This window comes from Amaranthus tricolor, chromosome 6, assembly GCF_026212465.1.
Source record: "Amaranthus tricolor cultivar Red isolate AtriRed21 chromosome 6, ASM2621246v1, whole genome shotgun sequence".
Classification (NCBI taxonomy): Eukaryota; Viridiplantae; Streptophyta; class Magnoliopsida; order Caryophyllales; family Amaranthaceae; genus Amaranthus; species Amaranthus tricolor.
In genome coordinates this window covers 7,269,896-7,289,828 of record NC_080052.1, presented here as the reverse complement: position 1 = coordinate 7,289,828, position 19,933 = coordinate 7,269,896, and the positions used below count along the sequence as shown (strand labels likewise).

At 38.3% G+C, this 19,933-nt stretch overlaps 2 protein-coding genes across 2 annotated transcripts; one reads left to right on the top strand and one right to left on the bottom strand.

Annotated features, from left to right (window-relative positions):
* The first annotated feature begins 3,496 nt into the window (after positions 1-3,496).
* Positions 3,497-5,785, top strand: LOC130815514 (uncharacterized). Its single transcript, XM_057682004.1, has 2 exons — positions 3,497-4,027; positions 4,103-5,785. Exons 1-2 carry the CDS (start codon positions 3,497-3,499, stop codon positions 5,783-5,785), a joined length of 2,214 nt encoding a protein of 737 aa, XP_057537987.1.
* Positions 5,786-17,446: 11,661 nt separating this feature from the next.
* On the bottom strand, positions 17,447-18,337 carry LOC130815513 (uncharacterized). Its single transcript, XM_057682003.1, has one exon. The coding sequence runs from the start codon at positions 18,335-18,337 to the stop codon at positions 17,447-17,449; it is 891 nt and encodes a 296-aa protein (XP_057537986.1).
* Between the last annotated feature and the right edge of the window lie 1,596 nt (positions 18,338-19,933).

Genomic DNA, 19,933 nt, shown 5'->3' with positions numbered 1-19,933 from the left:
TCACATTTTAAAAATCACTCAAGATCATCATCATCAAGTCGTTTAGAAAATTTTCTTCCATTCTTTGTGATTTTGATTTTATTAAGGGGCTGGAAATTCATGGGTTTACACATATCATAAAGCCTCAACCATCAGTTTAAACTTTTAATTGAGGTTTTAGATTATATATCTTATACTCTAATATTATCATTCATTTTCATTGCAGTTAAAATGTGAATCTATACTTTAGTTGTCCAGATTTATAGTCCGGTGTATGCTTAAAAATTTATAAATAATAGTTTTTTTCTTTGACTTTGGCTAAATGCAAAGATGTATTAAGGGTTGGGTACGAATTAGAAGAAGTATAATATATTTAAGTTTTTTATTAATTATAACTGTTAAAGTTTTTTTTTTTGTTTTTTATGAATTATAGTCACTATAAACTGAAAACATATTTATTGTAATCATATCACCAAAATCTAATGACCAAACATTTTAATGATATGCTAAATTGGTTTTTAAACCTTTGATGTCACTTCATTACTTTGACCAACTATTATAACTCATCCTACGTCCTACCTAACCCTAGTTAACTCACCGTCCAATCTTTTATCTCATTAATTTTCATCAACCAATCATTCCCTCTCATCGTAAACTAGCCATTGTTGAAGGTAATATTCTTAAATTGAAACTGAATTTTGGCTTTTTTAACTCAAAAATGAACTTTAATTGCAAAACCCAATCGAAACAAAACCCTTGGTTGAAGTTTGTTCATACAAAGCAGTTCAAAAAATCAAAACCTAGAGAACAAGAAACATCTTTCAAGAATGTGCGAAAGAAATGCCCAGTTTTTGAAATTATTTAAAAGATAAACACTTGACAATCAATTTTAAGTTATACCCAACTTATTACCTCTTCATTTTACATCATCTAATCCCCCATTAGTTAAACCACTTGATTAAGAGAAAATATATGAAATAATGATTGGCACTGATGAAGATTGAAGTATAACCCATTTGTGATGAGATCTAGCAATAAATTGTAGAAGAGAAAGAGAGAAAAGAGAAGACAATATTATTGATAATGAAAAAATGAAAACATTATTCTTATGCATACAAGAGAAAAGGATATATATATATATATATATATATATATATATATATATATATATATATATATATATATATATATATATATATATATATATATATATATATATATATATATATATATATATATATATATATATATATATATATATATATATATATATATATATATATATATATATATATATATATATATATATATATATATATATATATATATATATATATATATATATATATATATATATATATATATATATATATATATATATGTCATGGTACTACTTACTCAATTAATTTGTTTATTTAATAATTTGCATCATATTACCAAAACACCCCTTGACCTTTACAGTGAACTTTGACTGTTGGTCAAATGGGCTTTCTTTTGGATCTCCCATCTTCCCGTATGGCCCATAGGGTTTCTACTTCCAGGATACCCTAACTTTCCTCCTTGGAAGTAACTGCCTGTTTGACCTAACTTCCCACTCACTCACACTGACTGGTCATCCTCCTTCCAAGGCTGAAAACTGTCCATTCTTCCCATGACCAGTCCACCTCCCATTACCCCCATTACTCCCATGATACTCCACCTCTTCTTAGAAATAACTTCCCTTCCTCACCATTATAAATAGGGGCTACCATCAAGAGAGGAAGGGGGCATCTGAAAATAATTCTTTCAAGTATCCTTACTCATACCCTACCTCTTTAACCTACCAAAAATTCTAATAACATCCACCACCGCATCTTCTTGTATTCAGTTTCTAATCACTTACTCCTTATTCTCATATCCACGTTCTAACTTGAGCGTCGGAGGGGTTTTCCGGGAGATCACCCCCGGACAAGGCTAACGTTGTTTTGCAGGAATTCAGGTCGCTTCCTCCCACGAGTCGCTCCTATTGATCACACTTCCACCTATCTCCAGATATATTAAGTGAGCTTTTGCACTTCCTCGTTTCATCACCGAAACAGTTTGACGCCGTCTGTGGGGAAAAGTTACAAAAAGTCATGGCTCCTAAGAAGAATCCCACACAAACTGCAACCGTGCACAGCACAGATACAGACACTTCTGCAGGTCACGCTAACAATCAAGCCGTGACTCGTCGTGATCTGGACATGCTAGCACGCACTTCTGATGGTCACCCTCAAAATTGGACAGATGAATGTCAAAAGGGTACTCGTGGATACCGGAAGCACGGCTGATCTCATTACAATGGAGTGCTTGAGAAAAATGAAGTTTGAGGAAAAGCATTTGCAGCCCATAGATAAGCCGCTGATCGGGTTTGGGGGAAGTCAGGTCATTCCGCTAGGAACGATCATTCTCCACGTGCGCGTAGGAGAAAGAAATGAAAGCAGGTCCATGCCCATACGTTTCACGGTAGTGGATCTCACTTTCCTTTACAACGCCATCATGGGACTTCCCCTCATTAACAAAATCAAAGCTGCAATTTTTCCTCATCAACTCTTACTGCAATTCGAGCGGGACGATGGGAAAGTTGGCATCCTCAAGGAAAATCAGGTAACGGCCCGCCAATGCCTCATAAACACTCTGAAGCGCGGACATTCCGCGACACCCGCCAAGTGGGAAAGGGAAGATCAAGACGCTCCGGCTGTCATGAGCGTGTATATGGAAAACCCTAGCACACAGGAAAGGCCTCGCCCCATAGAAAGATACGAGGAAGTAGACATGTTCGAGGGAAAGCAAGTCAAGATAGGGAAAGATCTTCCTGGTACGATTAAACAAGAAATCGTGGCCACCATTGCTGAGTTCCGCGACGTCTTCGCCTTCAGCACGGAAGAAATGCCTGGCATCCCTACTAGCGTCATGTGTCATAAACTTGACATAAGACCAGGCCACAAACCAGTAAAGCAGAAGCTGCGGCATCAAGGAAAAGAGCGGACCGAGGCCGCCAAAGAAGAAGTTGAAAAATTGTTGAGAGCCGGATTTATTAGAGAATGCAAATACTCTGATTGGCTATCCAATGTCGTCCTCGTGAAGAAACCAAATGGCAAATGGAGGATGTGTGTCGATTTCACGGATTTGAATAAGGCCTGCCCCAAGGACGACTATCCACTTCCAAAAATAGATCGCCTGGTGGACTCCACAGCAGGCCATGCGCTACTAAGTTTCATGGATGCCAATGCCGGATATCATCAGATTCAATTGGCGCCGGAGGACCAACCATACACGACCTTCATTACTAGCATGGGTGTCTATTGCTACAAAGTCATGCCCTTTGGGTTAAAAAATGTTGGAGCCACCTATCAGAGAATGGTAAACAAGGTTTTCCAATCTCAAATTGGACGGAATTTAGAGGTATACGTGGATGACATGATAACAAAGAGCAAGCACGCAACTCAGCACGCGCGCGGACTTGCGTGAAACGTTCAATACCCTCCGCGAACACCAGATGAAGCTCAATCCGGACAAGTGCGTATTCGGGGTCACCGGAGGAAAGTGTCTCGGCTTCTTGGTAGACGAACGGGGCATCGAGGCAAATCCAGATAAAATTCATGCCATTCAAAACATGAGATCCCCCACCTCCGTAAAAGAAGTACAAAAGCTCACCGAAGCTGCTCTAGGAAGATTCCTTTCAAAGCCCGCGGACAAATGCTTGCCTTTCTTCAAAACGATAAAGCAACAGAAATTCGAATGGACCGCGGAAGCAGAAGAGTCTTTCCGTCAGCTTAAGGAGCACCTATCGGCCTTGCCAAAACTAGTTTCGCCCATCAACAGGGAAGAGCTAGTCTTATATGTCTCTGTCTCCGAGTACTCGTTATCCGGAGTGCTTGTAGCGGAAAGGGAAAAGAAGCAGCTCCCAATATACTATGTGAGTCATGCATTCCGTGGCTCGGAAGGAAACTATTGCGAAGTGGAAAAGGTCATATTTGCGATAGTAATGGCCAGCAGGAAATTGAAGCCATACTTTCAGTCCAACCCGGTCATTGTCCGGACTGATCAACCTTTAAAAAGGATTCTGGAAGGGAAAAACAAGTAAAGCCGCGTTACCGATTAGGCAAACCAGCTAGCAGATTTCGGCATAGAGTACGAACCTCGAACAGCAATTAAAGCACAAGCTTTGGCCGACTTTATTGCTGAAAGCACTTCCCCCCCTCTTGCTGCACTTAATCAAGAATGGAAATTATATGTAGACGGGTCTTCAACACAATCGGCGAGTGGGGCCGGGCTCCTCATTGTGTCTTCCGCCGGGGTCCGCATGGAAAGGGCGGTCAGATTCGAGTTCGCAGCATCCAACAATAAGGCCGAGTACGAAGCATTACTGATGGGGCTGAAAATCTGCTATGAGTCAGGGGCTAAAGAGTTGGCCGCATTCTCGGACTCCCAATTAATAGTAGGGCAAGTAAACGGGGAATTCGAGGCTAAAGATGATAGCATGAAAATGTACCTGCAGCAAGTCAAGGACTTTGTTCCAAAGTTCGATAATTTCACGTTGGAACACATTCCGCGATCCCAAAATGCCCAAGCCGATTTCCTAGCAAAACTTGCCAGCTCCGCAGAAAGTTCCGCGGCTCGTGATATAATTTGGGAGGTGCTTCCTAACCCCAGCATCAACTTCATGATCAATACCATCGACAGATCTGAAACATGGATGGGGCCATACGTTAAGTACTTGCAAGATCAAACGCTCCCCCAGGACGAGAATCAGGCCAAAATGCTCCAGAAGAAGGCCAAATGGTTCGAACTTCACGAAGGAACACTTTATAAAAAGTCATACACACATCCCCTTCTGAAATGTGTTGCTCATGAAGAAGGAAATTATATCCTACGCGAAATACACGAAGGTGGATGCGGAATACACCAGGGAGTGCGAACTATCATTAGCAAAGTCCTTAGGAGTGGTTATTATTGGCCTTCACTCCAGAAAGACGCGGAAGAGTTGATCCTACGGTGTCCTGAATGTCAGTATCACTCAAAGATAGGGAGGAAACCCTCTAATTACTTGACCGTCTTACAAGCCGTCCTGCCATTCGACAAGTGGGGTATGGATCTCCTTGGCCCTTTTCCACCAGCAAAGGGGCAGCGCAAGTTCATCATTGTGGCCATTGATTACTTTACTAAGTACGTAGAAGCAGAGGCTCTTAGTTCGATCACAGACAAGCAAGTCTGTCAGTTTTTATGGCGGAACATCATCACAAGATACGGCATACCGCGGGTGATCATTACGGATAATGGAAGGCAATTCGTCAGCAAGAACACCATCGAGTATTGCGACAAATTCCACATCCAAATTAGATTTAGTTCTGTGTCCAGGCCGCAAACTAATGGTCAAGTCGAGTCCGCCAACAAGGAGATACTAAATGGTATCAAAAAGAAGATAGAAGGGGTCAAGGGCAATTGGGATGAAGAACTACCCAGAATCTTATGGGCCAGTCGAACCACCGTAAAAGAAGCCACGGGGCACACACCGTTCTCTTTAGTGTACAGGCCCGAAGCCGTACTTCCAGTGGAAATAGGAGTACCCTCTACAAGGGTCACCTACTACTCATACGACGAGAACGAAGATGGAAAAAGAGCAAACTTAGACCTACTTCCAGAGACCAGAGGAAATGCACTATTGAGATCGATGGCCCAAAAGCAGAAGATGATTCGTAGCTTCAACCGCCATGTGAAAACAAGACGTATTCAGGTCAATGATCTCGTCCTCCGTAAAGTCGAAGCTACTGGGAAGATTGTTTAAAAAGGAAAGTTAGGGGCCAACTGGGACGGACCTTTCAAAGTCACCCGCATCATCAAACCAGGAACGTTCGAACTAGAAGACATGAAAAGGAAAAAACTACCCCGTCCATGGAATGGAGACCACTTAAAGAAATTCTTCATTTAATAAAATTTGCAAGGGGCAATCAGTTACTAGTATTAGTGTAAGCAGCTTCATCAGTGACAGACTTATCAGCATCAATCCGCGACTACCTTCATTCCGCAACAGTCGCGTTGTCATTCGAAATCACTTTTGTCATCGTCATTTGTATTCTTATCAATCATTTATTACTGAAGTTTCATTTTCAGATTATCCGGCTCTTATGTTCGCAAATATTTGGTAAAAATCTATTGCAAATCTTATTAAATCAGTAATATCCATAAGTCGGACCCCTTGAGAGGGGTCCCATTATCAAATTATTCTAAGTCACTAACGAACTTGTGATATCTATAAGTCGGACCCTTAGGATAGGGTTCCAAGACCAAAAATCATTTGAAGCATTCACCATCTGTTCGGGACATCGATAAGTCGGACCCCCAGTTTGGGGTCCCTGAATTCAAAAATATTCTAAGTTTTTCACAAAGATGTTTCCCAATCGGGACATCGATAAGTCGGACCCCCAGTTTGGGGTCCCTGAATTCAAAAATATTCTAAGTTTTTCACAAAGATGTTTCCCAACCGGGACATCGATAAGTCGGACCCCCAGTTTGGGGTCCCTGAATTCAAAAATATTCTAAGTTTTTCACAAAGATGTTTCCCAACCAGGACATAGATAAGTCGGACCCCCAGATTGGGGTCCCAAACTTCAAAAAAATTCAAAGTTATTCGCCAAAATGTTTCCCAACCGAGACATCGACAAGTCGGACCCTCAGATTGGGGTCCCAAGTTAAAAATCCTTCTAAATATCTAGCTGAATGTTCCTTGTCCGCAACGTCGACAAGTTGGACCCTCTGTTAAGGGTCCTTAAGTCATCCAACCGTGACATCGATAAGTCGGACCCTTAAATCGGTCCCAAGGTCGAAGTTGTCGAATAAAAGAAATTATTTCTCGTGTGATGATGGGAAGAAGCCGCGGCCAATAAAAGAAAAATTTAAATATTTAAACAACGATTCAGCATCAAGATCAACGTACAAAATTGATTATATTCAAGGAGGCAAAAGTTAATATTACAAAATTTATATTACAAGAATTAGAGATCATCCAAGAAGGCGTCTACATCTCCCTCTGGATCTTGAGGGGGGTACCCGGCAAATCTCTCGCCAAGGCTCGGAGTGAAGCTTATGAATTCTTCAACATCGAACGGCTCCACTCTGATTTCGGATAAGTCCCTGGATAAGCCTTGGAGGTTTTTTCCCTCGTCAATCAGCAGATTGGACAAGTCTAAACACAAACTCTCCAGCGTAGAAAGCGCCAAGTTCTCGGAGACGTCCGAGGCTGAGGGAGCGGAGAGAGAGAGTCTGTCCAAGTCCAGACATAAGGCCTCCCTTTCAGCAGCAAGGTCCACTCTCTCCGACCACTCCCTAGCCTCTTCCGCGTCCCAATGGGGGTCCACCAGCACCGCTGACTCCTGATCCAAAATCGGAGCCAGGTTAGCCAAAGCTTCGTCCCCCTTCTCATTGGCCTTCTCGAGAAGGGAATCAAAGTCGACTCCTAACTCCGCGGCAGCCAGGCGGAATCTTTCACCGCTTATCATGGTACCGGCTTCCACCATTTCCGTGGTTAGCGCCCCCAAGAAACTTGACGCCTTCGGCTCATCCGAGGTCAACCAATCCCTTACTTTCCGCGACTTCCTACCCAAGCAGAGCTTGTATATTCTTGCCGCAGACAGCAAGGTTTGGAACTTATCCGAATCATCAGACACCTAACGCAGAAGTGACTGGTTTTGTCGCACCAGCTTAGCATGAACATCCGTCAGGTGCCCGATCTCATGGCCAAGGGTGGCCGATATATTTGACGCCGTGTCCAAGTTAGCCACGGTCCCCTCAAGCTGCTTCCTGGCCCTTTCTCGCCATTCTTCTGTGCTAACTAAGCGATCTTTTAATTCAACGCACTTAGCCAACTTCTCCTTTAAGGAAGGCAGCTCCTCAAGATCCGCCCTCAGCCTTTTCAGCTCCTCCTCTTGTTCTTGGCAGTGAGAAGTGAGGGCCGCCAGGGTTTCTCAGTCCGCGACACTCTGACGGCTAAGGTTCAATTCAAACGATAGCCTTAAGTACGTCTGCAAAGGAGAATAAGGTCAAATAGATCATCCGGCAATCTAATTCGAACAGACTGAAAAACTGACATTGTACCTCGGCCGCCGAGGCCTGGAGTTGGCGAACCCTGTCGACAGGAGACAGGGAGTCCAGATGATCGACATCCTTCCGGCTGATCAGATGGGACGTCGCCCGGTTGAAACGGGTAATCATACCCTTGTGCCCCAATGCATTGAAGAGGGTATCGGGTTGGAAAGGTGTGACCTCCCTACGACGATACACCTCCTCTATCCGCGGCTCTGGGGCCGCAGACGACTCCCCGACCGTCTCCTTGTCTTTCGGGGAGATGGGGGCTTCGGCCGGGGGAGTCGACGTCTCCTCTCCCGCCGACCTCGCCTGTAGAGGTACGGCGGTATGTATGGTATCGAGGGAGACCTTCTTTGCCGCGCTCTCCCCGTGGGAAGGAGAGTCTCTTTTTCTCTTCCTCCCCTTCCCACTTTTCTTTTTTCTTGATTCCCTCTTCTTAGAGGGGATTACCCTTTGGGAGTCATCGGGAACGTGTACTCTTCTCCTCTCCTCGAGGAGACGGAGAGCCTCTTCCTCGCCGGGCACCTCGTCAAGACCCTTCTCTACGGTCGTCGAGTCCTACAAAAGAAAAGGTTAGGAGGAATCAACAGAAATCTTTCAGAACGAAAAAATGTGTGAAGTTATACCTTCGGAGGAAGAGGTAGAGGCTTATCCTCGGGCCGTTGGATGGCCCCTTGAGCAAGTCTCAAAACACTGAATTTCTTCATTAGATCTGGACTTTTTGCTCGAAGATTTTCCTTGGCTATCCCTGTAAAACCATGAGTTAGAAACAGGTAAACATACCATAGAAAAGAGATGGAAGAAATCCGACAACTCTTACTCCGATCGATAGCCAAGCTGATGCCAAATGCTGAGAGGAGGTTCTCATTCTCCAATTCAGGACAACCGGATATCCAATTAAGTTGGACGTTCATGGGTTTCCTTCCCAATTGAACGTCCATCTTCGCGTATTCAATGATCACCGCGCCACTAAAAGAACACTGCGGGATCCCATTATTAAAACCTGAAAGGTTGGGTTTGATGTCGAAGGAGGTCTTAATATTCCATCCTCCCGAATTGTACAAATACGCAAATTTCGTCCTATACCCCTTCTGGTTATCAGGGAGCTCTTGGACTATCTTCAGCCCGCGACGATGCGTAAAAGTAATCCAGCCGCAGCCGTATGATTGAAAATTACATAGGCGGGCTCTAAAAATATATCTAAAGGCAGTCAGTGTTGGTGGCACGGCCAAAACTTTGCATAAAATCAAAAAGGCCACCATACACCCTCAAGCGTTAGGATATAGCTCGGGCACCGAAACGTTTAACAGCTCTAACACCTCCCTAAAAAATGGGTGAAGAGGGAATCTAAGTCCTAGTTGGAAAGAAGGAAAGTAAGCAGCTATACAATAAGGGTGGGGAAACCTAACGGTGTCGTAATTCCCCGGTGTAATAATATTAATGTTCTCCGGCAAACCCCATTTTCGGGAGATGGCTTCCCGTTGATTATCCAAATCTCTCTTGGTCTGTAAATCAATGAAGTAATTTAGGGGCCCGCCGTCTGGAATGTAGAATGGAGGAGGAACTGGCGCTGCGCTTTCCCTTCCAGAAGACTCGGCTGATCCTTCAAGGTTTTCCATATCTACATACAATAACCCTTCCAGGTCAGGATTTATTCGCGGCAAGTAATTGGGAAGGAAAGCAATGCTCACTTCCCAAGGAGCAGTTTTCATAATCTCCGGAGGGTATATAGGGGATACAGACGACTCATCCCCGGCTTTTATTGGTTCATAATGGGGGGTAATTCTCACCGAACTACTTTCGTCCGAATCATTCATTAACAAACCCTTTTTATTAAGACGCCTACGTACTATGGAGTTTCCGGCAAGTTAGTAGGGTTAATGTCTGAGTTAGCTATGGTCTCTTGTGTCGCCGCGACATCCATGTTAACAAGAATCATAAAGTAGTAGGCGAAACTTGTAAAGAATAGAGACTAAATTCATAGAACGAATTCAATGTCCTAGGCTAACATTCAAGAATAATTTGAAGAAATTCAAGAACAAGTCGAAGAAATTTAAGAACAGTTTGAAGATTAACTTGAAGAAATTCGAAGATCTAGGAAAAAGTTTGAATACCTTTGAAGAAAGTTGGAGATTTGTCAGAAACTTGATGAAGATCTGTCAGATATCTTGAAGATCTTCGAGAATTTGTCAGAAGTTTGAAGGAAGGATGAAGATTGTCAGAGCGTCTCTCTCTACTTTCTCTTTCCAGCAATGTAAAAATTTGAAGGAAGTAATGAGGATTAAGTGAAAAGGAACTGTTCCAACCACCCTATTTATAACAGCAATAAATGCCTTTGGGACTTGAGTACAATAAATGGAAAGGAGAATCCCAAACGAGAGCCGGGAAAAAGATAAGTCGGACTCCCCATGAGGGGGAATCGTTGGGAACTTTACTAAGTGTTCAACGCGTTCCGTAAGGTCTACAAGTCGGACCCTCAATAGAAGGGAAATATTGAAAAATCTTTTAAGTGTCAGTTCTTAACTATAGCCGGGAGATCGATAAGTCGGATCCTCAATGTGAGGGGAACATCAAATTTCTCCAAATATCCAGTTAACCAACTTTCAGGCAACCGTCGGGTCGATAAGTCGGACCCCCAAGGAGAGGGAGAGTGTGGAAATTTGTTCAAGTCCTCCAACATTTGAATGCATCCGGGAAGTCGACAAGTCGGACCCTAAACTGCACCTCCAAGAACGAAAATTATTCTAAGTGAAAAGTTGCACATTCAGCTGTCCGACTTATGGATACGGCGAATGTCATGCCGCATTATCTTCGCTCAATCGTCGTATGGATAAGGTGAAATATTTCAGAGAGTCCGTATGATTGATAAGTCGGACTCCTTGGAACACTCAGTTATGGTGTAAAAATTCTAAGTATGGTATAATCTGCATATATCCGTATGACCGAAGACACGGACCTGAATGCCCCTCCCGCGTCATAGGAAAGCTAGGGATGTGTTTTGTGGATAGTATTAATATTAGTCCGAGAGGTCGATGAGTCGGACCCAGAATTATACTCCAAGGATGATAAAAATTCTAAGTATGGGGTTGACTCATTCCACTGTCCAATTTGTTGATTCGGTGAATCCATCTAATGCGTTATCTAAAAAAGGTCATGTCATCTACCTAGGTCTGTATAATCTGTGATATCTATAAGTCGGACCCTCAACTGAACCTGGTCCAGGGGAAAATTCTAAGTATGGGAGATCTTATGTATGTCCGTATGATCGAGGGCACGGAATACGGTACTCACTCCGGATCATGGAAGGGCAAGGGACTTGCTTTGACGATATCAAGAGTGTTCGTATGATCCATAAGTCGGACCCTCAGGTTGTCCTTATCACTTTCGAAATATTCCAGGTGCAAGAAATTTTCATAACGAACGTGTGGTAGAAGATGCGGACTTTGAAGTCCTTCAAGAAATAGTCACGCCTTTGTTGGTTTCTCCTAACTTCAGTTTATCAATAAAATTGTTTGATTTGACCGTGTGGTAGACAACTCGGACCCCCCTTGGGTGCTAGCTTGCTGAAAAATAATCAAAGTATTGGGTGTTTCCGTGGCATCAATGGAGTGAAGCCAGGATCCAGACTTTAATTATCTCACGACATGGTATATGTCACGGCTCTATAAACTGTATACTGGGAACAAGAGTCCTTTACGTATAGAGCTCATCCGTCAGGTTGATAAGTCGGACCCCCCAGTGGGCCTAGATTTGAAAAATATTTCAAGTATGGGACAGGTTATGTGTGATGTCGCGGAACGTGTTGTATGCGATGTCGCGGAATAAGTTGTACGGTATGTCGAAGATCCGCATCCTCTCCTTTACGATTATGCTGCTGCCTTATAAATACGCCTAGGGCTATTCCGCGGCATGCTACAAGCCGCGGCTTTGTTTGTCTGCTTAATTCGGATTCAATATGCTTTTGTACGACCACTTTGAAAAGTCATATCTTTTTCAGCACAACTCGGATTTCAACATATGAACAGTCGATCCAAAGCTTACGAGCTCAATTTTCATGATCCCTTAAAAGAATCGCCTAATTGGGTATATGTTCACCCTTGTGGGGCTATTGAATGATCATTATGATCATATCCCTTTACTAAGTCAACTGTGACGGGTACGTGATTTTCCGCATAAAGGAAGATGTTTTCTTTTGCTGGGGCTATCTCTTCACATTATCCTTCATGCGTGGGGCTGACTGTCATGGTGCTACTTACTCAATTAATTTGTTTATTTAGTAATTTGCATCATATTACCAAAACACCCCTTGACCTTTACAGTGAACTTTGACTGTTGGTCAAATGGGCTTTCTTTTGGATCTCCCATCTTCCCGTATGGCCCATAGGGTTTCTACTTCCAGGATACCCTAACTTTCCTCCTTGGAAGTAACTGCCTGTTTGACCTAACTTCCCACTCACTCACACATACTGGTCATCCTCCTTCCAAGGCTGAAAACTGTCCATTCTTCCCATGACCAGTCCACCTCCCATTACCCCCACTACTCCCATGATACTCCACCTTTTCTTAGAAATAACTTCCCTTCCTCACCATTATAAATAGGGGCTACCATCAAGAGAGGAAGGGTGCATCTGAAAATAATTCTTTCAAGTATCCTTACTCATACCCTACCTCTTTAACCTACCAAAAATTCTAATAACATCCACCACCGCATCTTCTTGTATTCAGTTTCTAATCACTTACTCCTTATTCTCATATCCACGTTCTAACTTGAGCGTCGGAGGGGGTTTCCGGGAGATCACCCCCCGGACAAGGCTAGCGTTGTTTTGCAGGAATTCAGGTCGCTTCCTCCCACGAGTCGCTCCTATTGATCACACTTCCGCCTATCTCCAGGTATATTAAGTGAGCTTTTGCACTTCCTCGTTTCATCACCGAAACAATATATATATATATATATATATATATATATATATATATATATATATATATATATATATATATATATATATATATATATATATATATATATATATATATATATGTATATATATATATATATGTATATATATATATATATATGTATATATATATATATATGTATATATATATATATGTATATATATATATATATATATATATATATATATGTATATATATATATATATGTATATATATATATATATATATATATATATATATATATATATATATATATATATATGTATATATATATATATATATCTGTATATATATATATATATGTATATATATATATATATATATGTATATATATATATGTATATATATATATGTATATGTATATATATATGTATATATATATATATATATATATATATATATGTATATATATATATATATATATATGTATATATATATATATATATGTATATATATATATATATATATATATATATATATATGTATATATATATATATATATATATATATATATATATATATATATATATATGTATATATATATATATATATGTATATATATATATATATGTATATATATATATATATATATATGTATATATCTATATATATGTATATATATATATATATATATGTATATATGTATATATATGTATATATGTATATATATATATATATATATGTATATATGTGTATATATATATATATATATATATATATATATATATATATATATATATATATATATATATATATATATATATATATATATATATATATATATATATATATATATATATATATATATATATATCAAGAAAGAAAAACTAAGAAAAGGAAAGACTAGCTTGACAAAACTAAGAACATGTATTTTTATTTATTTTGTTCAAATATCATTAACACCCCCCCCCCCCCCCCCCCCCCCCTCAAACCAGGGATGGATGACATGCCTAGTTTGCTCATCAATTGATAATGCTGGTGAGAGGGCAGGATCTTAGTGAGTGCGTCAGCTAATTGATTCTTGGTGGGTAGATATGTCAACTGAAGAAGCCCTTCTAAAACCTTTTCTCCAGTGAAGTGACAATCGATGTCAATGTTCTTAGTACGTTCATGGAACACAGGGTTCTTGGCAATATGTATAGCACTTATGTTGTCACAATGCAGATAACAGGCTTCAAAGATGTGAGTTGTAGTTCTTCTAATAGCCTTACTAGCCAAGTAACTTCACTTGTTGCAGAGGCCATGGCTCTGTATTCTGCCTCACTTGAAGACCTTGAAACTGTCCCTTGCTTTTTGGATTTCCAACTTATTGGGAAGGAACCTAATAATAATATATATCCTGTGATAGACCTTCTGCTATTTGGACATGAAGCCCAGTCAGAGTCAGAATAAGCTTGGAGTTGTAATTGATCAGAACCTTTAATGACAATACCTTGGCTTACTGTAGTATGAACATAATTCAATGTGTGTTTTAAAGCAGAAGCATGTGGAGTGCGAGGGTTTTGCATGAATTGACTAAGGTACTGAACTGTATAGGCTAGATCTGGTCTGGTGTTGGTTAAAAAATTTAACTTACCAACTGTTGTTCTATAATAACTGGGATCATCATATAATTGGCCCTGATCAGTTGTTAGTTTGAGGTTTTGTGGTAGAGGAGTAACAGCAGTTGTGAAATTTTGGTGTTTTGATCTTTGAGGAGGTCTTTAGTGAACTTTGTTTGGGATAGGAAGATTCCTGCAACAATATAATTAACTTCCAAGCCTAGGAAGTAATGCAGAGTCCCTAAGTCTTTGATACTAAATGTATCATGGAGGTAGTGCTTGAGTTGTGAGATACAATTAATATCATTGCCAGTCAAAATAATATCATCAACATAGACAGCAACCACTGTAATGTTATGGCCATCCTTCTTGATGAAGAGGCTATAATCATTTTTTGATTGAAGAAAGTCTTGAGATTTTAAAGAAAGCATTAATTTGTGAAACCATTGCCTTGATGCTTGCTTGAGACCATATAAAAACTTTTTAAGTAAACAAACCTGATTTTGTGGATTTGGAAAACCATCTGGAACTTTCATATATATTTCCTCATTTAGATCACCATGAAGGAAAGTATTATTGACATCATGTTGAAATAGGTGCCATTTATGATGTACAGCAAGGGCTAGAAGACTTCTTACTGTGGCCATTTTGACAACAGGAGAGAATGTTTCATCATAATCGATACCATGCTTTTGATTGTAACCTTTAGCTACTAACCTGGCTTTGTATCGTTCAATAGAGCCATCAGCATAAAGCTTTACTTTGTAAACCCATTTAGTACCAATAGGTTTCTTATTAGTAGGTAAGTCAACTAACAGCCAAGTGTTATTTTCAGACAAGGCTTGTAATTCTTTCTGCATTGCCTGAACCCATTTAGGATCTTGAGATGCTACCTTGTATGAAGTAGGTTCAGTAATAGAGGTAAGATGAGCCATAAGACATTGCTGGGAATTGGAAAGATCATTACAAGACATCATAGAACACCATTTGTTAGTAGTACAGGAAATAGTATTACAAACATAATCTGAGAGATAAGTTGGGAATTTTGTCTGTCTGTGAGAGTGTCTTATAGGAATTTGAGGTGTTGTATTATCATGTTGGATAATGCTGGTGGAAAGGTTAAGAGTATTAGAGGGTGATGTGTCATGAAGAGTCTGAGAAAGATGGTGTTCAGTTGCTGTAGTGTGTTCTGAAAGAATGGGTGTTTGAAAGATATCATCCACTAGTATGTCAGTATGTGTTGATATGGGTAGGAAAAAGGGATAATGTGGGTTGTTATGTGTTTGGGCTGATTGTTGATGGTAGGGATAATGCTTTTCCTAGAAGTGGACATCTCTGGATATGATGATAGTGTGGGTAGTGAGGTCATATAATTTGTAAGCCTTCTGGTTGTTAGGATAACCAAGAAATATGCAAGGATTTGCCCTTGTATCAAATTTTGTTTTATGGGGAGAGGTATTTGAAGCATAGCAGAGACAACCAAAACATTTTAAGTGATCCATTTTAGGAGGAATAGCAAGCAACTTTTGGTAGGGAGAAATGTTACCTAAGCTTTGTAATGGCATTCTGTTAATTAGATATGCAGCTGTTAGAACACATTCTCCCCAAAATTGTATGGGAATATTAGATTGAAAGTATAGAGCTCTTGCAGTTTCTAATAAGTGTTTGTGTTTTCTTTCCACAACACCATTTTGTTGTGGTGTATTAGGACAAGATTTATAATTGATTATGCCTTTAATGTGATAAAAAACTTTTATTCTGCCTTCACATAGTTCAGGTGCATTGTCAGTTCTTACACTTTGAATATTGCTGTGAAATTGATTGAAGACATATGAATGGAAATACTCAAAGATAGTAGGTACTTGAGATCTGTTTTTCAATAAAAAAATCCAGGTAGTCCTGGTAAAATCATCAACAATAGTGAGAAATGATGTGCATTTGTTGTATGTGGAGTGCTTGTAAGGTCCCCATACATCCATGTGAAGTAATTGAAAAGCTTTATGTGTTTTTATTGAACTAGTTGGAAATGGGAATCTAGTTTGTCTTGCTGAGGGACAAATTTTACATATACAAGTATTTATGCAATCAGAGACATTTAAAGAAGGAAAAATATGTTTTATAACAGGGAATGGAGCATGACCAAGTCTGAGATGCCATAGCTTTGTGTGTTCAATATCTGAAGCGGCACATCATATAGAAGCAGAAGAGTCTTTATGAGGTAGTTGGTTGGATTCAGGAAAGGTGTCAACAAGATGGTAGAGACCTTGTACAAGTTTACCAAGCAAGATTGGCTTTTTCAGAGAAGGGCCCTGAACAGAACAACAATTATTGAGAAAAGTGAGGGAGCAATGCATATCAGTACAAAGCTTGGTGACAGAAATTAGGTTGAAATGAAAAGCTGGAACATCAAGAACATTGTTAAGAATGAGATTTGGACTTAAAATAACAGTGCCTTTATGAGCTATTGTTATAAGATTGCTGTTTGGAATGGTTATGGTATTAGCAATGTTATCAGAAACATCAGTGTAAGACTTAAATAAAGAAAGATCACAACATATGTGGTTTGTAACTCCACTGTCAATTATCCAAGTAGAGTTGGTCATAGAAAGAAAACAAGATTTACCAGCTAAAAGGCAGGTGTTGTCATCATTATTAGTCGCAGTTGTTGAAAGACTTTGAGTATCATGTTGACCAAGAAGGGAAAGAAGTTGGTTGTATTGATCAACTGTAAGAGTTGGAGATGCAGTGTGAATGTTGTTGGAATTATCTGCTTGGACCATGGCAGCAACCTTTTTGTTGTTCCAATTGTCTCTGGTAGAATTAGTTGGGAAACCATGCAATTTGTAGCAATTTTCTTTTGTATGACCCTACTTCTTGCAGTAGTTGCAGAATAGGTTGGATTTTCTTGTGTTGATGTTATTAGTGCCATAGTGAGGAGGTCTATAGGTGATATTTTGAGACTGAGATGCAATATTGGTATTGGTATTATAGAATTTCTGTTTATTAACGGCAACAAGACCAATAACCTCATCAGTAGTAGGATTGATGGGGGAGACTAAAGCAGAATGTTTCTCCTCTTGCATGATCAATCTATAGGCATAAGATATGCTAGGTAGAGGTTGTTGCATTAGTATATTACCTCGGATAGTTTTGTAGGCAGGATTAAGTTTCATAAGAAATAGAATTAACCTTTGTTCTTCTCGCATTTGTAGTAATTTGCTGTTGATTCCACAAGTACAATTGGTACAATTACAAGTAGGTAGAGGATTTGAAGTATCAAATTCATCCCATAACATCTTAATCTTTGTGAAATAAGTGCAAAGACAATCGGAACCTTGGTCAATGTCAAAAATTTGTTGGGCGAGAGAATAGATCTGTGTTCCAGAAGTAATTCCAAATCGTTCTTCAAGATTTTGCCAAATTTCTTGTGCAGTTAGGAAATACAACACACTTCTAGCAATTTGAGGATCTAGCACTTTCATAAACCAACAAATGATAGTACTGTTGATTCTTTCCCAGGCTTTGAAATTAGGGTCACTGGAATTAGGTTGTGGAATTTGAGCATTAATGAAAGCAAGTTTATTCTTGGATGAAAGAGTGATTGTAACTAATATTTTCCAATCGTTAAATCCAGTACCATTGAAGGGAATGGGAACCAATAAAAGCTGAGAATCACAAGGATGAAGATAATAGGGTGAAATGGGATCTTGAATGGGGTCAAGGGTTTTGTTGCCGGAATTGTTTTGAGTAGTAGACATGATTAAAGGAGAAAGATGAATCAGAGGAAGGAAGAAGAAGAAAGAAAAAAAAATCAGGTGTAAAAAAAAAAAATCAGTAAAGAATGGTTACCAATTGAATAGAAGAGGAATTGTAGGCGTCTGATACCATGATGAAGATTGAAGTATAACCCATTTCTGATGAGATCTAGCAATAAATTGTAGAAGAGAAAGAGAGAAAAGAGAAGACAATATTATTGATAATGAAAAAATGAAAACATTATTCTTATGCATACAAGAGAAAATGATATATATATATATATATATATATATATATATATATATATATATATATATATATATATATACATACATATATATATATATATACATATATATATATATATATATATATATATATATATATATATACATATATATATATATATATACATATATATATATACATATATATACATATATATATATATATATGTATATATATATATATATATATATATATATATATATATATATATATATATATATATACATATATATATATACATATATATACATATATATATATATATATACATATATATACATATATATATACATATATATATATATATATGCATATATATATATATATATATGCATATATATATATATATATGCATATATATATATATATATATATATATATATATATATATATATGCATATATATATATATATATATATATATATATATATATATATATATATATATATATATATATATATATATATATATATATATATATATATATATATATATATATATATATATATATATATATATATATATATATATATATATATATATATATATATATATATATATATATATATATATATATATATATATATATATATATATATCAAGAAAGAAAAACTAAGAAAAGGAAAGACTAGCTTGACAAAACTAAGAACATGTATTTTTATTTATTTTGTTCTAATATCATTAACAGGCACTGCTGAAGAGTTGGTAACTTCACGAGTATACAAATACAAAAATCGTCCCTAAAGACATAAAAGAAAGCAATTTCTCTTGAACTCAAAATTTCAAGCAAAAATTGTAGATTTTGGATTTGCTAGGACAAAATATGAAGGCTTAGTGGCAATTTTGAGTTCTTGTTTCTTCTATTTGTCGAAAAATCCAGACGAAAACATTTATCAAGAATGAGGACATGAGTTTTTAAAATAGGACTTTGTGCACCCAAAAAGAGTATAAAGCAATTAAAGATAAAAATTCATAGTACACAAAATATATTACAGTTATATAATCTTTACGTCCAAATAGCTCATCTATGAACGTCGGACACCGGACACCTGCTCAGCAAGTAGCCACCAAATTCCATGCAAGTCCAACAATAATCTCACAAAATACTTGACATCTTCAAATGCAATGGCAAGAGCAAGCTGCTTTGATTCATTTTTTGTGTTGAGAAAAAACTCTAACCCTAACACAATGTTTGGATGGAAGAAAATAAAGGAAAAAGAAGGAAAAGGATTTGGAGGAATGATGGATCTCTTGTTTGACTAAAAAAGTAAGAGGAAAGGATTTGAAGGGGAAGGATTTAAAGGGATTAG